Below are 24,632 nucleotides of genomic sequence, written 5' to 3' on the forward strand. Positions count from 1 at the left end.
ATAAAGAAGGAAATGGTTGCGCGTGTGTGTGTGTAAGTCCAAAAATGTAAAAATTTGGGAAAGGTGATTTTTTTTTACCAATTGCTACACTTTCCTTCTGTTATATAGAACAATCGGGAAAGTAAAAATTATCAAATACATATTTATATATTGACTGTGTCATTACTTAGAGGAGTGTTTTAGCTTTGGAATAAAAACATTTCTGTGTTCTATCTTTATTAGAACTCTATTTATTGAATCTTTTATTCTGAGGTCATGTGATGATATCAAAATCCCTGGGCCTATTTTGGTAACAAGTCTGCCCCTGGTCAGAGTCAAAGTTGAAGTTTGTAGATTTTTACACAACTCCACAGCCCTGTGTTAATCTAAAGGCAACGGAATAAAAATTAAATTTAAAATTTCTTTTTAATGTTACAGATTAATTTATGCTCTTTTTGTTTGTGTATTACATTTTAGAAATTTTTGTTTTTGTCTTGATCTGACTTTGCAGCTTTCTCTTGAATTACACAATCATTATTTATTTATAAAACTATCATTTATTCATGATGGTGGGAAATCCCTGCATTTACAAAGTAAGCTTAATGTTTTGCAAAGGTTTAGAACAGATTTACGATAGGACTTGGCCAGCAAAGCCATCTTCAATATCTCTACAAAACTGGGATTGTATAAACACACAATGCACGAAACCAACATCAGCAATATGAAAAGAAAAAAAATGTACTAAGATTTGAATATATTCCTACCGTCATTCTACCACATTACTCCCTCTTGAGTATCATTTATTCATATGATTTCTGTCAAAAAGACAAATAACTTTTGTTAAATTTAAATATTTTTGTTGTGGAGTTTCACAGGAGTTTAAAAACAATATGGAATTTAATGCAGCTATCATAAAATAAATATAAGAGGAGATAAAACTGTCTGTTGGCACAGTATTAAAAGTCTTAGAGTACATAAAATATATACTCGTTAATTAAAATACATTAAAATGTGTTATAATTAATTGAATGTTGAAAAATATTTTGTTATATAAAATGTAACTCTGAATCTGTCTGAAATGTAACCTTTTCTTTTCTCAAGTTTATTTTCAAAGGTCTACATTAAAACATGATTGGAATACAAAAAAGTAATTGAATTTAAAAAATAATTTCATATGGAGTTATAAAATATATTTAAATCGAAAGTTTTATAAACCAAAACAGCATATTTTCATGAAACAAAAAAAGCTTAGATTGAGAAATTGATATTAAGAATTAAATTTTCTCTTTAGAGTATCAACTTTGACTTTTATTTTAGTTTGATCTAGAATTCTCTTAAGTTTTGGTATTATAAAAAGTACCCATTCAATGAGTAGCCAATCAGAAATTAGTTGGATCAGTTTGTTTGCATGTGAAGGAGAGATACTGTATCCTGCAGATAACTTAGTGTCATATATCCTGAAAAAAATTTGCTAGAATAGAAGTAAAACTTTTGCACAACCCAAGTCACCTTATATCTCAATCCTCTGAAGTGCTTATTGAAAAAACCAACAACTGCCGAATTATCGGGCTAGCAAATGGCTATAGTAATATTAATAATTTAAGTTAATTTGGTACTAGAGTTAGGCGTTAGGTGCCATCTCTTGCTAAATTTAATAATTAGAATTTTAATTAAATAATTTAAATAAATTTAGGCCTAACTGGAAGAAAAGAATCGGCCCGAAGCGGGACTCGAACCTGCAACTTCTGCTATCCGTGCAGACATGTTACCAGTTACGCTACCCGGACCTTCGGTCCAATCTCCCCTTCCAGTTGTTGTTTGTTTATGTGCTTATTGAAAACATGACAATAGTATTAGTGTATAGCGATGAGCTATCTTTTCTGGTTGCAAGCTGCAAGTGCACTTTGTAGCATATGATGTGCTGCATGCATTTTTTTTTTTTTTTCTTCATGAAGCTTTGCTTAACAGTCGTTAAGCCTGTTAAGCAAAGCTACCAAGAACTTTTATGGGCCCAGGGGCAGAGTAGGCCCTTTTTTGTCTATTGTTTTTTTGAACAAATGAACTATGTAGAGTTTTTTTATTAATAAAAAGATATTAAACATTTTATTTTCTGTTAGCAAAAAGTAACATAAATTTTATAGGAATAGGAATCAGTACAGGCCCTTAAATTTTCTCTGTACTCTGGAGAAAACTCCTAGCTTGGTCCTTTCAGTGCCCTTCTGCTGCTTCCAACATACATCAAAACCTCCAATATACTACATACTAAAATAACAGTTAAACCTGTCTATCTTGAATGTCATGGAAACAAGGAAAAAATTTATGGTAGACAGGTTTTGAGATATAGATGTTCCTACAAAGTAAATTGTAATAGGTTTGTTTGTAGTTATTATTGTATTAATAAAAATAAATACAATAGCAAATACAGTACATACCTGTATTAGATATAAATGAAACATTTTTGACATACCTCAACAGAAACAATTTGTCAATAGTTTCTGATGCCTGACTTTCTTTAACCAATAAGATGCAAGCCAAACTTGCAGCCAATTGGAGAAAAGCATATTAATTACAACTGTATACTGTATTGCAAGAGATGTTTCTCACCTGCAATTTATGCTATCAAAATATAGTTGCTGAGCTTTGAAACTGTAATTGACACTTCAGTCCATAATTTGAGTTAGGTGTTTGGGAGAAAATTATTTGAGATGAACATGGAAAATATATTAAATATAGGCTGAAAATTCAGGGGAGAAAAGTAAATTTTGAGATAATTTGAGGTAATATACAAGTTCATCTGTATATGCTAATGCTATGCGAACTACTAATAAATAGTTTATTCTCATCTTTTTGCTATTGACCCATGAAGTCAAGTTTAGTTTGAATGTTTTTTGCCAGGAATATCAGCTTAATTAAGGTTGAATAATGGCATTAGAACAAAAATGAAATTACATTATCAAAGTCACAGTAGCCACATATCAAACATCACAGACTGCTCATGGCTGGTTTTAGAAGGTATTATTTCAAATATTCTGTTTTCTCCTATTTTTTTTTTTCATTTTATTTTTGTTCATTTAGATGTAATATAAAAATAATTGAAATAGAACAAATTGTAAAAGTAGAATATTTGAGACAGAATCCCCAAAACAGCAAAAATGCAGCTGAAGAATGGCTGTTAAATGCCAAAATCTTTTATTTTGCTTTATTTCTGCTTTATTTATCAATTAATAATAATTATTAATATGTATTTATTATTATTATTGTGTTTTTGGATTGTATTATGTTCAATTTACACCTGTGACTAGTGCTATGCTGGACCAAAATTAAGTTATATCTATAGAAAAAAGCTGTTACAGTATTTTACTTATGTTCTCTTTGTGTGTATATGTGTTTAAGAATTTCTAATAAAATTTGGCCAATAAAATGAAATTAAAAAACTTATGCCAATATAAATTTTCGAGCTTTTGTTAATTAATTAAAAATCTATCAGTTTGTTTTATAATTGATTTTATTAAATGTTTTGTTCTGCTGGAAGTTTATTTTTTGATGCAACATTTTTTCAATTTAATTTTTACTATACTGCACTCTAATAACACACTATCTAATTACATAAATAAATACAATGGAAACTTGATGGGACCAGGGATCTTTTGGATAAATGAAATTTCAGATAATCAAGAAACTCTCCTGTTTTTGCATTTTGGGTACCTCAATCATTATACATTTAGGGTTTCATGAACAAGAAATATTATAGTGAAATTATTGTATTTGAAGGTAAATTAATATTTACTCAAAATTTAACATAATTATACATATGTGACCTAGTTTTATGGTGCTGTAATTGACAGTGATTTCCAGTTACATGCAGAGTTTGGTCTCTGTGTTATGTAATATACAATGCTATGTTTTTTAATCATTTTGGATAATCAGGTTTATATTGTGTGTGTGTGTGTGTATATATATATATAAGTGCCCATTAGTGATGCCAAATGAGCTGCCATATTATATAATGGGTTGTAACAAGTAGAAATAAAGTAATTTGACTAAAGGTAGACAGTTATTAGTTCAAATTAATTCACTTATACAAACTTTTGAGATTTCTTTACTGGCATTAAATTAAATTAATAGAAATTGAAAATTATTATTTTATTTTATCAGATTTTCTGATTATTCTCATATTTTGTTTTCCCATAATTAATATGATGTAATATGAAAAAATTAACATAGGACAACCTTCATCTTCAATAATGCCTTCTGTTATCAATGTGATAATTTTTATATCATCTTGACTTGTCAATAAAACAAAATTAATGAAACTTTCAAAAGGAATTATATCAAAACGAAGCATATTAACTATTATATTGAATATATCAGATGACTGTAGTATAAATAATCATTAATGATTTGTTCTGACTTATAAATCTGATGGCTAGAACTACTGTAGATGAAAGACCAAGAATGAAAACTTTTTCTGGTAACAAATAGAAGAAAGTTATTTGTAAAGCAAATGAGTAGGATTGTCTCCAAAACATAGGAAATCTTTCCATGATGTTTGTCATTTCAGAAGCAGGAAATTCTACCTAGGCTGCCATAAACATTAAACTTTGGATCATTATCATTTTAGTTTTTTCTCCATAAGTGGATATTCTTTTCTGTTCATCACTCTATGGGAATCAGGTATTGTATAACAGTTGTCCACTATGGATGATTAGTGACATTGTTGATGTGTTACTCTTGGCTTTTCTTTCCATAAATCTTATTGGCATAAGTGACCCTAATATGAATTTGTTTCCACTAGCATTGTTCTGTGATTCATTGGAATTACTGATTTCTTTCACCTTGACAAAGGTAGTGTTATCTCTATCATCATCACTCATTGTAAATGTTTCTCTCATTGTTTGTTACCACAATTTATAATCATTAATTACTAATGATGAAACTAAACTTCTATTTCCTTGATATTGACTAATTCATTTCATTCGATTAAATTGCATGTCAAAAATGCCAAGATCATTTGAAACTATTTATAATTGTGATTCCTAATACAGCCTAAATGTTGTTAATTTCAATTTAAATTCATTAGTGAAGTGTAATTTTTCTAATAATTGCAACTAATTATAAAATGCAATTGTAATTATTTCTAGTTACATATTTTATAATCTTCAAACACTTACTGTTTTTACGAATGTGTAGAAATGTTATCCATTCTTTAATTATCTAACTGTATGTGGGTGTAAATTAAAAAATATATATATATTTGTGAGCTTACATGAATGTACTGTACATTGAATACAAAAAGATCATCTGCAATTTACACTAAACTGCTATAATTAAAGGTATATTATTTAACTATTTCTCCTATAAGACAATATTTAGAAAATATATTGACTTTCTGTGCAAAAAATTTGCTTATTACAAGAAATTTTACAAAATTTACAAGAAAAGAAGGCAAGTTAAAAATCAAAATTAGACTGAAGACACAGTTGAATACTGCTAAACTTTTCTACTATATTTCCTCATTTCTAGTATCAGAATGTCTTATTTAATAACAAATTTTATTCAATATTAAATGAAATATTCAGTGTATGAACATTCTAGTCTGTTCTATAACAATAATTTCATTTTGTCCAAAATTTACAGTCTTTGACAAAATATATTCTTAAGTTACAGTTTAATTATTAATAAATTTCATATTGAAGGTATACAGTGCTGCCTACCTTTTTTTAATGTAATAAAATTTAGTAAATAATAATGAACTTGTGATAAATTTAATGATTAGGAATTAATCTATAAATAATCTAGAAATATCTGGAGGATAAATCAATCTATACAGTTGTATTGTGATTCAAAATTATTTGTCTTTATATTTGTTCAGCATGTAAGAATTGCAGATTAAAGTCCTATTCTGGCCACTTTTCTCTACCAAATTGAAAATTGATTTACTAATAAATGATAACTACAAGTACTAAAAATGTGTGTGTTAAAATAAATTCTTTTAACTAATAATTTTTTTTAAATATTGGAAAGCTCATTCTTTCTGCTCTTTTCTTTATCCTGACTTGAAATTCTTGCATTGCTTTATTGTCTTTAAGAAATTCCAAAAACAAACAATATCCTAAGTAATTCAATTATTATGCCTTTGTGTCCTTTATCATAACTTAAATTTATCTTTGTATACTAGTACATTTATCAATTAACAGGACTTATTATACTGGAAAATTATGGATGCAGATATTTAGTCTTACAGATCAGAAATAATATATTTTTTTTTATACGAGGGCTATTTTTTAAATAAGGTTTGTTTGTGAATGAAAGTGAGAATAATGCGCAATCACGGCGGTATGCATGCGCTTCTGCTCCGAGCAAGCTTGGCGCGTGTTTTGACGCCAATTGCAGCCATATCGTCTGTCTGTATGCCGAGCTGTAGAAGTTTAAAATGTTTAAGAAAATTGAGTCTCCCGCCGACCGTGAGATACGATCTGTTATTCGATTCTTGAATGCAAGAAACTTGGCAGCAGCGAAAATTCAACGTCAGATTTGTGAAGTTTACAGTGATAATGCTACGAGTGACAGTAAAGTTTGAAAATGGGTAAGAATGTTCAAGGATGGGTGAGTTAATGTGCACGATGAGCCATGCCCTGGCCAACCTTCTCTGATTTCTGAAGATTTGATTCGTGATGTGGATAACAAAATTCGAGAGGACCGACGATTCACGATTTTAACATTATCAATTAAGTTTCCACAGATTTCAAGATCAGTTTTGTATACCATTGTTTCGGAGAAACTGAGTTATCGAAAACTGTGTTTTCGGTGGGTTCCAAGACTGCTTTCTGATGATAACAAAACAAAAAGATTGGGCAGTGCTTTATCGTTTTGACTCGATACGATCATCCACACAGTCCAGACCTTGCACCCAGTGATTTTCACTTGTTTTGATACTTAAAGGAGTTCCTTGGTGGTCAACATTTCAATGATGAAGAAGAAGTGAAAACTGCAGTCGTGGATTGGGCTTCTTGACAGGCAGCAGATTTCTTTGAAGTCGGAATTCAAAAAATTGTTGAGCGGTATGACGAATGTTTAAACAAAATGGAAATTATGTAGAAAAGTAGATAAAAGTATGTAGAATATGGAAAAAACTATATTTTAATGATATTTACAGTATTTTTCTTTTTATTAAAAAACAGACCTTATTTAAAAAATAGCCTTCGTATATATTTAGTTCACCTGTGAACTAAATAAAAAATATTATTTCTGATCTGTAAGACTAAATATCTGCATCCATAATTTTCCAGTATAATAAGTCCTGTTAATTGATAAATGTACTAGTATACAAAGATAAATTTAAACATCCTAAGTAGTTGCTAAACTGCATATAAATTGTGCAGTTTAGCAATTACATGTTTTCTCTACAAGATTGAATTCTATAAATTGAAAGTTAGCTTCATGTGAAGCTTACATCTGATTCATTTTAGTTATGCTAGTATATCTTTGTACAGACTGCAACTATGTCTAAAATACATCAGAAACAACTAACATACGTTACATTTAAAATAGCAATAGACTTAATGAAATTGATTGTATTTGATTAATAGTGTTATCAACTAGAGTTCTGATCAAAACAAAATATACTAATAATAGTTTTTAATCATTATTTTGTGAATGTCATGATCAGCTGATACTGGTGTCAAGTACTATGCTGGACTAAAGTCAAAGCATAGAAAAACAAGTGTAACATTAAGCTGTGTTATTGGTATGTCAACATCTAGAAACTTCCTAACAATGTGACATGTGTTCAATATTTCTGCTTTCTGTAATGCCATGTATATGTTTTTATTAAGGTTTAATGTTTTTAGACTTTTGTGTATTGTATACAGTATGACACCAGTAGAAGAGAGGACAACAGGTACTGTACAATGAATACCTTATCCATCCTCCACATCTGTCTTATTTCTTGAGCGAGTGGAGTGTACTTGTTGACTTTTTTTCAGTGTGAGCAATTTTTATGTTATGACTGTTTTGAACAGAGATGTCTATTATTTAAGTAATCTTATTGCATTTGTCAATGAGAGTGATGTCAGGTTTATTGTGATGAATTGTCACAATCTATGATTATGTCTCTGTCACAGTATATTTTGTGTGTTGTTTTCTAATACTGCCTATTGAGTATATTTGTAGTATGGTACCTGGGTGTTTAATAATGCATGTTTGTGTGCAAGTTCTTGATGTATTAGATTTACTACTTTATTACACCTGTGTAAATAGTCTGTTTGTTCTAAGAACTTGAAACCAAAGATTATATGTTTTATTGTTTCTAGCAGAATGTGGCATTTTCTGCAAGAGTCATTTGTGAGTGATGCATCCTTCGGGATGTGTTTTCTATAGTTTTTAGTGTTTATGACTTAATCTTGAATGGCAACCATAAGCCCCTCAGTCTCTCCAAACAGGCAGCCCCTAGTCATCCAGTAGTTTTGAAAACACAGTCCTGAGCTAGGTCATAGGCATGCTTGTCGTGAAGTGCCTTTTGGGCCCACGACTACTTAATGGTGTCTGTTATTTATGTGTTTAGCTATGTTCAGGTGCTCAGAAGGTTTAAAGATGTGTGGTTACTGTCTGCCAGACTATATTAGTCAGGCCACAGCTCCCTCCTTATGAGGAAGAGTTAATCTTTCTACGAAAGATTTTGGATGTATTGTTTATGCTTAGTAAGTGTTGTTCTTATTTGCCTTTGGAGTTGCTCGTGTCCAGTGTATAACTCCAAAAGAATGAGTGAGTACAGGGACAATATATGTATTAATAGCTCTAATAGTATGTTTTGCATTTAGATGCATTCTTTGTAGTGCATGTAATCTGTTCTGGTATTCAAGTGTTAATTTTTGTTTTATCTGTGCATGTTCTGTAAGTTTGGCCTGTTGGAATTTTAAATATTTGTAAAACTTGCCATTTTCTATTGATTCGATAATATCTCCACTTCTGAGTACAAAGTCTTCTTTTTTCAGAACTCCTTTTTTTCATTTATTAGTATAGTGTAGTGTTTTTCATTTGTCTATACCAAACTCCATTTGTGTTTCATTTGAGTGTGTGTGTAGTTTGTAAAAGATGATCAAGCTGAATCTGTATGGATGCATATTGTCCATGTACTGTACATGAGATATGATAATGTGAACAGTGTTGTTTTGTTGTGTGTGATATTGTAACCATATTGTATTTTGTTTAATGTGTTAGATAAATGGTTAAGTGCAAGGCAGAACAAAGAAGACTCAAGGAATCTACTTGAAAAATTCCTCCTTTTATGTATATTTGATTTGTTTTTATTAGTGATGTAACAAATGGTATATTCGGCCTAAGCCAAATACCGAATATTCAGCCAGGAGCGTGGCTGAATGGTCGAATATTCGGCCAAACTAATCGGCTTGATTAACGCACATATAAAAATTAGCACGCAAACCTGATTATGCAAGGATCGCGCACCCTGCTCCCTATTGGCCCGATGTCACTACGATTTTTTTCTTCCAGTAGGTCTAAATTATTTAAATTAATTAATTAAATTATAATTATTAAAGTTAATATGAGATGGAGCCTAACATCTACCTCTAGTGCCAAATTGGTTTATAATTTATGTAATAACCGTAAATAGCCCAATATGATTTGGCAGTTGTTGGTATTTAGATGTAAGTTATAATTTATAAGTTATTTTATTTGCAATCAATCTTTTTAACTCTTTAATTAAGCAGTAAAATTTTATTTTTACTATGTATTTGTAGACTGAATAGTACCCTAAGGATATATACTTTAGTGGGGACATATGGTCTAGTTTCTCCCCAGATGTGGAACAGTTCAAATATATTATTCGGGGGTTTCTATTTGTGAAGTTTTGTGATAATTTGTTGCTATTGTTTTTGTCAATAATTTTAAAATTAACATGATTTCAAATGTTATCTTTTGCATATAATGAGAAATGCTCATGCTTTGCTTTATATATAAAATAAATTATATATTAGTTACTCATCTTCTAGAAATAGATAAATAATTCTTTCATTAAATACGATAAGTTTCAATAAAACGTTTCGTAAATCATTTTAAAATATTGTAAAAAATATTAAAATATACAAGAATACGAATATAACATAATTAACTAAACAATAACACTAATGCTTGATACATTCTAACCTACATGCCATCAATGCCATAAGATATCGGGCTAGATAAAGGCTATAATATTATTATATAATACGAAATAATTTACTAAAGTTAGACACTATTTCTTATTAACTTTAATAATTATAATTTAATGTTCAGCATTAATAAAAGTTACCAAATTAATTAATTTACTGTGTTTTTGTTATTTCTTACTCCTGTTTTTAGGTACTCGGTATTCAGCCAAATAGTGATTAAATATTCGGTATTCAGCCGAATAGCGAAAAATAGGCCGGATACTGGGTAGTAACTGAATATTCGTTACATCACTAGTTTTTATGTGAGTGTTATGGAGGTTAATATGTAATGTTTTCCAGTGAAGCATGGTAAAATCAAAGAGTTGGGATGAATTTTGTAGTTGCAAAGTGTGTGGGACACTGTCAAATGCTTTTTTGTAATCAATGTATGCCATGCGTATTGTCCACCATGTGCTGTGTTTGCTTATGAACTTGCCATAGGATAAGAGATTATTATTATTATTATTTGCATGTACCCATGGTTCTTATGTTGACTGCTAACTTACAACTATATAAATACTTAATTTGAAAACAGATTTTTCGATTTATTCAAGTATCTACAATATTTATTCAATGTTGTTCACAGATAAAGCATATATAAATTGTTCAATTATTTCATTATTTTTCATATTATCAGCAATCAATACTGCAATTTTTAATTCTGATTCTTAGTAAGGGTGATTATAGAAAATAACCAAATTTCTTGAATATTAAACTAAACTGCTAAAATATAATGTTGAAACTCCTTAAAACTCCAAAAAAGGCTACATTTTATTTAACCTAATGATATTTACTATTTAGATAATTTAATTTTAAGTTAATGTCTTAAACAGGATTTTAAAAATAATTGTAGTTCATTCACAATTTCTGGTGTACACATACTACCACTACTACTACTGTCTGACCTCAGAAGATGGAGTTTTATGCTTGAAAGTGTTAAAGTGCACCAAATTTTTGTTTACAAATTCTAATATAGACACATTTCAATCAGAGAGTGCTCTGGAAAATTTTAAAACATTGCCAACTGTTTCTCCAGTTTTAAATTATTTATTGTCACTAATTTTAGTATTAAATAATGCAAGTGCTTGCCATAGGATACTTATCAGTTTGGAATCTGGGATGAAAAAGTAACGTGCTAAGCTTCCACTTAGAAATAGGAATCATTTTTGAATAACTTTTTTTTTTAATGAATAATTCTGAATAATATATTTGATTACAATGCTTAAACAGTATTTTCACATGTTCTGTTGTGTCAAAATTTTTATGCTTTAGTCTACTGGAAAAAGATCAAAATGAAAAAAGTCACCCCAAAACATTCCTCAATTATTCTGTCAGTCAATAGAAAAATTCCCTATCTGGAAATGATGTGGAGCATTGCATAAAAACTGCCTTCAGTTTTCAGCATCATTTCCTACTTTCCTGTTCCAACTTGCCGTGTGATGTCATGACATCACTAGGTGTGTGGTGAATGGGACTCCCATAGCACAGGAGATCGACATTCTGCTGTTTTCTTTCCTGAAGCTTGCTTTGTGATTCAATTGGTCTAGGGTTTTTATCTCCAAGAGGCAATTTTAGCACTGTGCAGTGTGGTCCTTGTTCAATAGTATATCAAGTTAGGTTTCATGCTACTGTCATAAAGTGAATATTTCCTTAAAGCAAACCATAACTTCTCTTTTCTCCCCTTACTTGCAAATGCATATATAGATAAAAGCCTAAAAGCATATTTATAATATCATTTATTAGGCATGCAGTGGCACTAGATTTTAATATACAATGTAAAAATAATGATTGAATAAATCCTGAAAACTTTCTTAAAAACATGGCAAGAAATGAAAATAATAAATGTGACTAATCGAAAAGTGTCATTATAGTGAAGTGCCTTAGGGGGGTACCCATACATTTGCTATTAACCAAATTTTTAATATTTGCCTTTCACTAAACTATTTGCTGAACTGTTTGTCACTTGGTGAGTACACATGTATGTATGCTCAATTATTTGCTGAGTGTCAATTTATTGCAGGAATGAGGAATGTCCATCCAAGATCTGGAATATGGACATTCTCAAATAATTTGTGCCACTATTTTCATAGTTATGATCTTTCATAGTTTTCTAGTTCATATCTGTTAATGAAAAACAGCTTAAAGGAAGATGGTGGATGGCACCGCTTCACCAAAGCAGAAATATATGAATATTAAAAAGAAAGGAATTTTTAAAAACAGCACAATAAAATCATATTGCAAAAAAGACCAGAGAAAACATAGGAAAAAATAAACATTTAAACTATAAACCCAATTCAAAAAAATAAACTAAATTTAAAAATAAGGCTAGATCTAGTTTAAAAAAGACTAAAATAGACCAAAAACAGGAAAATACACAAATGTAGGGGTGATAAGTTTCATCTTTTTTTATTCAGGACAATTATTTTGTATAGTAATGAAAAGAGCTAAAATAAACTTTAAAATTTTTTTTCTAGTTAATTTTTTTTAACGTGAATAGTATCTGTAATGTTTTAAGAGCTTGCTGGTGTCTAGATTAAGTTTGGAATAGAATCTTTCTCAATGTTACTAGTGGCAAGAATGTTTATCAGACCAGATAGAGTAAATAAGTGGTAAATAAATAGTTATTTATATCACTGTAGTTGATTTTACGAAGAAAGTTTCATGTACATGTTACAGAATTCAATAATACGAGTTCAAGAGTTGATCGTTTATGTTAATTCTCTGTAGTAAATAAGAGCTATGCTGAAATTGACAATCAGCTTCTAGTTTTTTGTCATAGTGGAAATTATCAGAAATGTACTACTTTTCAAGATATAAGCTTAAGTAGAAATGTGTGATAATACCAATTATCAATACAAAGTAATTTGGTGTAAAGATATGTAGTTATGCACTATCGTGTACTAATATTAATGATCAAATATTCCCTCATGTCTGGTTCCATAGTATTATCTGTATTAAATGCTTAATTTTAGGTAGCCAACTGTTTAAATTTATGGGTGAGCTTTAGCTTCTTAATGAATATGTCACTGTTCAAACTGAATTCAAACATTTTATATTGTTTTTGGTGGATCAAACAATATTTCAAATTATACATTTTAGAACTTTAATTCAGGTAGCCAAAATGATATAAAACATTTAATACAGTTAATAATGATTATATTAACTTCTTAAAATTAAATTTAACAGTTTAGAATATTAAGAAAAGATTAACCCAGAACAGAACTCAAACCTGCAACTTGCTATTTAAACTTACGGGTTTAATATTTTTTTCAGACCAATTAATTTTTAATTGTACAGGTTAAATCAAATTATTTTTATCAATAATCAATGGTTAACCTGATATAGCAAGATATAACCTGAAATAATCTGGCATTTAGAGATTTGATTATTATAAAGTTCACATTGGTTGTTTAATACATACACATTTTTTCAAATTTTTAAATCTCTTGTATTCTTGTTTCAAGTCTTCTTGAAGATATTTTTAGATATTAAAAAATGAAGCTACTTTATTTATTTGCTTTATTTGAATTTATCGGTTAAGGACTTTCTTTTTCTCTTACTACATTAATAGATTTTGTTCTAGAAATAAGAATTAAATTTGATATACACACCAACCGAAACCTGATGTATAGCAAATAGACATTTACAACAGTTGTGGATGTCTATTTGAATTAAATTTGAGTTTGATTTTTCAGTTTTTTTAGTCTTTAAATACTTATATATTATTAAACCTCCTATATATATATTTTAAATATTAACCTGAAAATTTGCTAATTTTTATATTTAGGCTAGAATTTTAATAAAAATATCTAATTATGTGAATTATTATTGAGTCATAATTGCCATTTAACAGTTTTAAAAAAAAATTAATTTACTGTAATAATGTACAAACTGAAATCAGAACTACTTTATTTGAAGTTAGAAAAATAAAGCAGTTTTGTGTTTAGTTTGAATATTTGAGAGCAATTTTATATTAATGTAAAAATTCTGAATTTTCAATATGTTTACATGTCATTTTGACTTCTAAAGCATACTAAGTTAGACACTTTCTGATGTCTTCTAGATATATATAATTTATGGCAATTTACCAGAAAGTAAATTTACAGTATTCACAAATCAAAGATAGGATTTCAATTGAATAAACTAATGATATAGAATAAAAATACCATTGCTACATTGTTTTTAATACAGTTTCTTTGACAGTTGACACTTAGTCACAACGTACATTCTGTTCAAAATGCTATGTAATGAGTGTTATGTCCTTGTATTGCACTAATGATGACGTAATAGCATGTTTGATGATGATGTCAGGACATTGTTTTGTCTAATAATAATGACAAGTGTTTCTTCAAGGTGGAAACATGAAAATTGCTTTATGTCAAATCTGGGTTATGTCAAGGGTAAGCTGGTATTTTTCATTATCTTTCACAAATTTGAATCTGTTTTTTTTTACCATGTTTGTTTTTCTACTCTTTCTGGGTTATCACATCATTGCTATATACTTCTACAAGCTATTGAATGTTATTGGTTGCCAACACTTTTTCTCACAAAAATTGTATAACTTCTTGAATATAAAGCTGATCTTGTTTAGAAAGATCAGTTTTCACTAGTGTCATCTCATCTTGTTAAACATACACTTGTGCTCTTCTGTCATATGCCTTAAGTCATGTGACTATAAATACTGGCATCTCATTAGAAATATTAACATTTAAAATTATCAATTTCAGTGCCTTTAATAATAATACTTATAAGTGGATCATGTAGTAAATTTATATTATAAAAATAAATTATTGAATTACCCGATTACTGTGTTTAGTTATTATCGTAATATATAATTTTAATAAAATATATATGTATGAAAACATCTACAAACAAACAAAATTTTATTAACTTCAATGGTTTGAATGTTCAGATTATAAAACAGTGATACCTTGTACTTCAAATGCAAAATTTGACAAAAATTTGCTTTGGAGTTCAAACAATGCTTCAAAGTTTGAACTGTGTGCATAGTGAAAAATACACTTGAAGCATAAAATAAACTTCTGAACAAAGAATATAATTTCAAAATAGCAATAATTTGTTAAATTTTACAACTGTTATAATTAAATTCTATGTTAAGTATGGACAACTGTTAAAAATATGCAAATCTTTTTGTTCAATTCAATATAATGGTTACTCATTAACCATGGCATCCAAGAAGTGGGTGAAAACAACAAAGTCTAAGAGGAATATTGACTAATGAGGTGAGAAAAAAACTTATTGTGAAGCAATAAAGCGATATATGTGTGGTGGATTTGGCAGTTGTTTAAGATGTTGAAATCAATGGTGTACGACCAGTACGACCATGAATAAAATGTGTATTTACACATTTTATTCATGTTTTAATTTATAATTAGGATATTTAATTGAGTTATTTTTACTTTAAATTAGGTATATTTCAGTTCTACTACTCAAACCTTTAAAATGCAGTAGTTTTAATTTTCAGATGTTTTCGGATGTCGTGAACAACCTTTAGAACATAGAAATAAATTTGTTATAATGAAAGTTTTTTTGTTGTTTTAATAAAGGTCATTTAAAATGACTGAAAACATTTGAAAATTAAAACTGGATTTTAAATGTTTGAGAAGCAGAATTGTGGTTTATGACAAATGCAGTTTTCAGAGATGTGTATTTGCTGTTTTAAATTTATCAAAATGAGGATTGTTTAGGGTCTGGAAATGGATTATTTCACTTTCCATTATTTCTAATGGGAAAAATTGATTATGACTTTGAATGATTCAGAGTTCAAATGGAATGAATTAAATTCGAAGTACAAGGCACCACTATAATTGATAATGAACTCATTTAGTTTAAAAGTATCAGCTTTAAATTTTTCTTTAATTCATTTTTATTCTATATTTTTACAAAAGTAAATTATGATTAATGCTATATTTAAAAAATATTTATAAAAACTAAGTATCCAAAAGTCTAGTAATCAGATGCAAATTAACTTCATAAATTTTTGTTGTTTTGTTGTATTCTGAGTAGTTTGGCTTTTGTAATTCTCTGAATAGAAATATTGGGTTGTTCAGAAAGTAATTTTGTTTTTTTATTACTAGAGGAATTAGTTGTGTTTTTACCAGCCAATTTCATTTTAAACCACATTTTCATTATATATTTTGACAGCTGACATATTAAGGCTTATTTGTAAAAAATTTTGTTTGATTCTGTACAATTGTTTTTTTTTTTTTTTTTTTTCGGTGTCCCATCAAATATGGAAAATCGAAAGCATCATTTTCGGAATATTTTGCTTTTTTATTACCAAAAAATCAAAATACTGTTAAAAGCAAGAAAAAAGTTGTGGTACATGTATGGAGAAGATATGTTGAGAGAAAGACAGTGCCAAAACTGGTTCACAAAATTTCGTTCTGGCAATTTTGATATTGAAGATGCACCACGTTCTGTATGGCCTGTTGAAGCCAATGAAAACAAAATAAAGGTACCGATTGAAGCAAACTGCCGAATAACAACACTTGAAATCACTATATTGATAAATCACTTGAAATCACTATATATCACTATGCAGCTCATATAGGCTATTTACTCCAAGAGAACGAGAATTATGGACAGGTGTGTCTGATTAGCCAGCTTGTAGATGGAATGGCCGTATGCATGTGGGAGAAATGATGCCTTCTGGGAGGTCTTTTAAGGGAAACTTGCCCCTATTCGGGCGTTACAGACGTGGAGAAAACCTGGAAAACTCCATGTGGCCAGCGTGGCGCAAATCCACAACCAAACTCCCAGTGTTCAGGGACAAAGACCACTTGGCCACTGGTGGGCTTCCTGAAATTCTTGGCAGTCAGCATTTGTGTTGTCTAAAAAATGCCAGCAGTTATGTCACTTCTGGCAGCATCTCACTGGATTGATGCTGGGATTTTGAATACGCCCAATTCCATTGCTTTCCTTTCCTTTTAGCTCCATCATGGGAAATGCCATGTTAAATGTCTAATGTAAAGAATAAATGGATATTTATTCTTTACATAAGACTTTTTATATTAATTTATTATTGTTTTTAGTATTAAACACTATATTTGTTCTCTAAAAATTTGTTTTTGGTATGAATTTTGGAGTGTCTAGAATGAATTAATTGAATTTACATTTATTCATATGGAAATTATTGCCTTGGTTTTTGTCGGTTTTGGATTTTGCTGATTGTTTTCAAACGAATTATCGACAAAAACCGAGATATCACTGTATTGAAAATTAAATTTTTAAAATTTAATCATAAAGTTATAATTAGTTTGTTATTTTTAACCGCTAAGATCATATTCCCACATTATTTGGATTTCAAAACTTGACATTCAGCTGAATTCCTGATATACTTAATCTGGAATGAAAAATGTTTGTTTAAATGATGTAAAATTAAAAATACATCAACCAATCAGAGCAAGTATTAAGTGGCATATTCATATTTCATAAATAGTATCTTATTTTATCACTACTTTTGTTGTTATGAAAATATTTTCTAATTGTCATAAAGCATAGCTTTCTAGAACAAGCACTTTGAAAGCTCGAAAGAAAATTCTTGGAGTAGTTCCTCATTTTTGATGAGGATAAATGTTAAAAACAAATCAACCAATCAAGGATAATATTAGATTGCAAGTGCAGTGAGTGGTATTACTTTGCAAATTGCTTCTTTTTGGATTGGTTGAACATGAATCGAAAATGATTACACGTCTCAGTTAAGAAGCATGTTCTTGATGAAATAAGTGTGTGGGTGATGCAAAGATTTAGACAAAGATATTGATGTTAGATTTCAATTTATGCCAGATTTATGTATTCATTGCTTATGCCTATTGCATTTTAATTTACATTTTAATTGAAAAAAAAGGGGGTGCCTCCAGGTTTCACTCATAGGTATGATCTGGAGGTTGGGGGGGAAAAGTTGGTGAAATGGGAGTGAGGGAGATGAAGGATAGGGGATGAAAAGGGGGCAAAGTGAGGGAGAAAGGTAAGAGTACATGGCGCCTGCCTCGCAATTACAGAAAGCATAACAATACATAATACACAAAGAATTGACTGAAATACATTGATGTGCGCCAGATAACAGCAAGTACATAAAATGTATATGTATAAAGATTTATGCCTATTGCAGATAACATTAGCAATGTGTGTGTGTGTGTGTGTGTATGTATGTTTCATGTAACTTCCGTATGACTCCATGTGGGTTTTTGTGTATTTTGCTTTGGAGCTCAAGCCAAGAGATCAGGTTTGTTAGGGTTAAACTCTAATCATTTAAAATTACTAGTTATGAATAAATTCATATCTTTTTTTATACAATGAACACAGTTTTCAAGTTGAAGTTATTTTGATTTGATTTGAGGAAAAACTAAGTGTTTCAGTATTGAAATTTGTTCCTTATTACAAAATAATCTAATTAAGACTGTTACCCAAAAATGAGTAACTCCCCCACCCCTTGACCTTCAATCACCAAAATTTATTTTAATAGCATCCATCCCCCTAATAAACAAACCTCCCTGCAAAATTTCAGAAATTTTTAAAAAGTGCAGGAGTTATCAAGCTTCAAAGAGGAAGTACAAAATCATGCCAAATGAAAAACCCCTCTGAATTTTTTTGCATTTCTCAACATTTCAAGGTGTCCCAAGCTTGAAATGTAAAAATTCTGTGTGGTCATTTTTTGACTGATTGCAATACTTTTCCTCTGTTATATAAGACAACTGGGAAAGTAATAAAGCATATTTTTAAAGAAACGAATTATGAAGTGAAGGACTAAATAAGTTTAAAATTTTAATTTTATAATTAATTTATAAAATTAAAACATGTATTGCTTAAATGAATTTATTTATATAAAATTTGGTCAGAAAATGATATGAGCAGTAGTTTAAAATAAGTTTTCTGGGTCTTTTATTAACAGGAATTTTTATTCTGAAGACAAGTATATTATAGATAGGAAGATGCATTCTCATTTTATTTTTTAACTTAGTCTCCATTCATATTGGTTCAATTGTCATATTGCTTCACCTGGTTAAAGAAACATATAGAATACTCTGCATACAGATGAAATTTCAAATCAAATTGCTTTTTCCACTTCCTAACTTTGAAAGATGCACTAATAGGGAAGTTGTTGGCATATGGTCTGAACTATAAGGGTAGTCATTGAGATGTTTCCAACCAAATTTGGCAACATGAGATGATGATGTCAATTACACTTGTTAATTACCATTATACTCATTACTTGAGCTATTACATTAGCTAATTTTTTGATTTTGCTATTTAGCATATTAGCAGTATATTAAATATTTTTTGATTTGATGTACTGTATATCATATATAGTGAATTTTCTTCTGGAGAACCTCATTTAAGGAAAGTGGATTATCCTATTCAAATATATTTTAATTTTAGATTCAGTAACCCTCAAAAATGATTGAAATATTTATTTTATCATTTAAAAAAAGTGATACTAAATCTATAATTAGTTAACAACTTGATAAATGATTAAACATTCTTATTATTTATAGGGTTATAAACAAAAATATGACTACTTCAAACCAGTGACTTCACTATAGGACAAGAGAAACTAGATTAACCCAGTCATACTCAACATCTTGTAAACAGTTGTATGCATAGAAGTAAATTCAATGATGATTGATTAGTTAACAAAGAAAGTTACAAAATTTTATTGAAAATATAACTTTATTTGTAATTGATTTGATTGTGCACCTCCTACATAAAATATTATTCTAAATTGTGTTTTGTGACATTACAAATTTCAAGTCTCATGTCATCTATTGTTGCATATTTGTCCCTTCCCACCTAACACCTAAAAAGTGTGATGTAACAGATATTAGCAAGATTCTCAGGCAGACAGAAATAAAATACATATGCATTTCAACTTACAAATTTTAGTGTTTGTTACAAGTGCTTTTAACAGTCATAATGCATATTTCAGGCCTTTTAATATGCATATGTTTGTGCATATATTGCAATTTTAAACACTCACAAATATAGCTCTTAATTATAAATGATTATATAATCATTTGTAAAGTATTATTACTAATGTAAAATTTTTTTAATTATTGATATTTTAATTTACATTGTCATTGAGATTACATAATTAATGATTAAAAAATTATTTCAGTTGTACTGTACGACTTGGCACGAGTAATCGACTATGAACCCGGACACGGTTCAATTGGCATCCATGTCTTCTGAACAGAATTCTGTACCGTGTAATGTAGCATCTCTCTTGGAGGAAAATGAAGTTTATGAACCATCATATAGTTATGATGAGGTTTTTCCAGCTCTTCCTGAAACTGAAGCACGTCATGAACAACCACAGGCTAACTTAGGACAGTGGAATCAAAAAATGAAAGTGAAAACTTCTGTAATCACCCAGGTAGCTTAACTAGCTTATTCTAATTTAACTAATAGTACAGATAATTGTTTTCATGTTATTAAGTTAATATTTTGTAATTTTTTTTTAGTGCTTTAGTTATGCAATAACTATTATAATGCTTGATTAAATTAGAAGCAATATTAGAATCATTGTTTATATACAATCTGTATATAAACAATGATTAAAATCTTGTGAAGGAAAGAATCAAAATGTTTAAAAATTATTATTAACTAATTTAAATTTTTTATTTGTACCAAAGTTTATTGAAATAATTAATATTATTTTTATGGAAATATTTAAATATTTAGGTTTTCCGGGTCCCTGTTGAAGAACGAAAATTTCGGGAATTCAACAGTCAAAGATTTGGAGAACAGGGTGAACAAGCTAAAATCTGTGCAGAAATAATGCAGAGGACTGGTGCTCATATTGAGATTAGTTCATCAAAAGATCAGAGTCTTACTATTTTGGTAACTGGTAAAGAAGAAGCAGTTTTAGCAGCAAGACGTTTCATTGTTAATGAACTGCAAACTCAGGTGCATAATTTGCAACAATTTTGAGTTTTATTTCTAGAATAAATTTAAAAAATTATTTATTTGCTTGAATATTTTCTGAGTTGTTTGTTTTTTTTTTTCTTGCAGCTTTTTAAAGTTGAACAAAACTTATTAACTGTAGTTAAGGTTTAATTGTTCAGACAGACATTTGTTCTAATAGTTAAATAATTAGTTTGTAAGTTTTGTTGTTAGTTAAGTAATTAGTTTTGTTGAATGGATAAATAATTAGTACTGTGGATGTAACCAGAAATTTGAGTGGGGTCACCTGCATTACTTATGGCATAAGTAGGTAGGCTACCAATAAAAATACAATTGCCCAAGATCACTAGCAACACAGTATTGTGCAGGGAGTTACCATATCAATATGGCTTCACTTTGCATGTCATACATAATATATGAAAATGTTCAAAAAAAAAAAAACAAAGGTTGAACAAGAACTAGTATTAAATTTCATTTTGTACCTTGTGGCTGTTCATGTAGCCTAGTTATGAGTCTGATGTGCTAGTGTTTTGTTTCATTCAGTAGTCAACTGCTTGTGACTTTCTATGCAGTTTACTTTTAAACTATGGAGCATAGTGGAGGCTGGTAGAAAGTCAGTGGCAGAAGAGCTATTAGTGTGAGAAACACTGCATCTTGCTGCCCTGGTGGTTACATCCTCTTATTACATATGTTTTTTGTTCTGTTTTAATTCCAAAAGTCTCTCCTAAACACACAACATTAAATGGACTTAGACAAAGTACTAACAACCAAAGGATATTTGTCAGATTGTTTTTGCTTTTAATTTTAATTTTTTTTTCCTTGTAAATTAATCAAAAGTATTTTGAGATGTATAAAAAGTGTTATAACAACTTGAAATAAGATGGAATTATTTAGTACTATAATTTTTTTAAGTTTTTTAATTTAAATCTTCTATCTTAAAATTGTAGGCCATCATTACAATTCCCATTCCGAAAGAGCATCATCGTGTAATACTTGGAAAAAATGGTAAAAGATTGGCCGAATTAGAACAAAGTACAAATACAAAAATTATGGTACCACGTTCAGAAGAAAACTCGGATTTGATAAGGATTACAGGAACAAAAGAAGGCATAGATAAAGCTCGTCATGAAATTCAGTTGATATCAGATGAACAGGTAAATTCATTTTAATTTTTGTAATTTAAATATTAATACTAAAGACAGATGATATAATTACATTAGGTTTTGTTAGTTGAATTTCAGTTGTATTATCAATATTTCTAAAAACCTTTTCTGTTTTAAATAGAAAACAATTATGGTAAAAATGAGAAATATGAAGAAAGGACAATTTTAAACAGAATAAAAACTTAATTCACAAAAAAATACTATTAGAGATTTTGAAAAATTATTTTAGAATCTCAAATTTTTAAATGTTATTTCATATTTATCTTGAATTGGTTTCTATTAATCATTAAAGTTTTCAAAATACTGTGAAATTATTTTAATTTGTCATTTTAAATAATTTTATTAAATAGTTCATAACCGAAGAGACTTTTTTCAAATAGGAATTTTGAAAATCAGTTTTCAAATTTTTTTTTTTATTTCAGGCTAAAATGGCTTTTGAAAGGTTAAACATTCCAAAAATATATCATCCATTTATAACTGGCCCTTTTAATAACAACATTGTTCAACTTTCTGCTGAAACTGGTGCACGGATCAATGTTCCTCCTCCTAGCATTCAGAAAGATGAAATTACAATTGCTGGTGAAAAAGAAGCTGTTGCAAAAGCAAAAGAATGCATTTTAAAGATTTATGAGGAAAAGGTAAATTTTTAAATTTGTATGTGTGTGATGTATTCTATAAAACTCATAATTACTCATTTAATGCTATTAAAATTTACAATCATATGTAAAATAGAAATGAAAATATATTATCTTTTACTCTTTAAGAGATTATAATCTAGATAATTTTTTATTTTTATTAAGTACAGTAGTGTTGTTTATCTAAATCAATTGGGGACTGGGGTTGTTCGGATAACTGATTTTTTTTGGATAACCGATTATGTACGAAAAAATATTAACCTATCCGATGTTGAAATTTTTCTCCATTGCATGTTGCTTCGTGTTGAATTTTTCTCTGTTGTGTGTCACTTTGTGTTGAATTTTCGTCGATTTTAAGCCTAATGAAAATTTTTATAATAATAATCGAGGCTATTGTATCGTTAAAAATTATACTTTAGAAGTTAATCTAGTATCAAAAACGTTCAATTCAGCATGACACAGTCTGACTGGAAAGCTTTTGGTTAACCGGCTTTCGGATAAAAGACGCTCTATTGTACAATTATTTTAAAAGAAACCAAATTTAAAAAATTTTCTGAAGTTTTGTATTATTAATCATTTTCAATTTCTTTGTAAGAATAAATGTAATTTTGAATTTTTAAAATTATATTAATAATGTAGAATTGAAGAAAAGATTATTTATGAATAATAATTCCAGAAATAAATAAATCATAACTTTTAAATAGTATGCCATTCTGAGTGGCAAGATAAAATCTCACTGTCCCACCAGGGATGTAAATCATTTTTGTCCAGTGTATGAACATTGTATATGGCATCTGCTCATAAATACATTAGTAGCCATCTCAGTTATCAGATCTACTGTTGCATTATTGTAGTACTTGTGTTCAGATAACTCTTATTTTACATAATGTACCCAAAGTGTAAGTGTAGCATCACCATCTCCTAGATGTAATCTTTTTGGTTCATGTTCTAATTATATTATCGTGAAATTGGATTGATTGTAAAATATTTTTGCTAATTTGCTGGTAATTTGAATGTGCCAAAGAGAAGCTGTAAAGTGTTTCTTCATTTGCACTCTGAGTGAAAAATAATAAAAATGGAAAAGTTTGTTATTTTGGTTCTTTTAATTGTAATTTGATAAGTAAATGATTTATAAAGAAAAATTTATTAATAACATTACTTTTGAAGAATGTAGTATAGAGTACAAAGAAACAAACTAAAGTCTTCTAAATATTGAAAACCAACAAAAATGAGAAATAAAATTATATAATGTAACAGTTATCATTTCTATGGATGGTGAAGTAATATTGAAATTTGTTCAGTAACCAAATTCTTGCATATCCTACATTCAAATAATTTAGTTATTATAGCAAAGATAAATGAGTTGCTTGGGAAAACAATGGCAAATGCCATGACCATCTCCTAGATGTAATCTTTTGGCTCATGTTCTAATTATATTATCGTGAAATTGGATTGATTGTAAAATATTTTTGCTAAAAATTGATATTAGAATAAAATTATTCAAATTTTTGGTTGTCAGTTTTATTTTTTCTGTATTCTAAAACTTCTGTTTTGGCATTTACCATTTTGTTTCCCAAACAGCTCAAATGAAAACAATCTGAGAAGTTTCTATTATTTATAAAATGTGCTTGTATATATATATTTTAATAATGTGTGTTCATCATTAGAGTAACTAATGTTATCTAATATGTATACATATTTAATATTATGTGAAAACTTTA

At 28.9% G+C, this 24,632-nt stretch overlaps 1 protein-coding gene across 1 annotated transcript in view; it reads left to right on the plus strand.

Annotated features, from left to right (window-relative positions):
• The window catches only part of Dp1 (satellite-binding protein 1 Dp1), an 83,402-nt gene that overhangs the window by 5,777 nt on the left and 52,993 nt on the right, over positions 1-24,632 (plus strand). The window contains exons 3-6 of the mRNA XM_067287796.1: positions 20,326-20,583; positions 20,892-21,116; positions 22,061-22,267; positions 22,699-22,914. Of these exons, the coding sequence (XP_067143897.1) occupies positions 20,359-20,583; positions 20,892-21,116; positions 22,061-22,267; positions 22,699-22,914 (873 nt within the window). The 5' untranslated portion in view covers positions 20,326-20,358. The remainder of the gene's footprint in view (positions 1-20,325; positions 20,584-20,891; positions 21,117-22,060; positions 22,268-22,698; positions 22,915-24,632) is intronic.

This window comes from Centruroides vittatus, unplaced genomic scaffold, assembly GCF_030686945.1.
Source record: "Centruroides vittatus isolate TY-2023 unplaced genomic scaffold, ASM3068694v2 scaffold_712, whole genome shotgun sequence".
Taxonomy (NCBI): Eukaryota; Metazoa; Arthropoda; class Arachnida; order Scorpiones; family Buthidae; genus Centruroides; species Centruroides vittatus.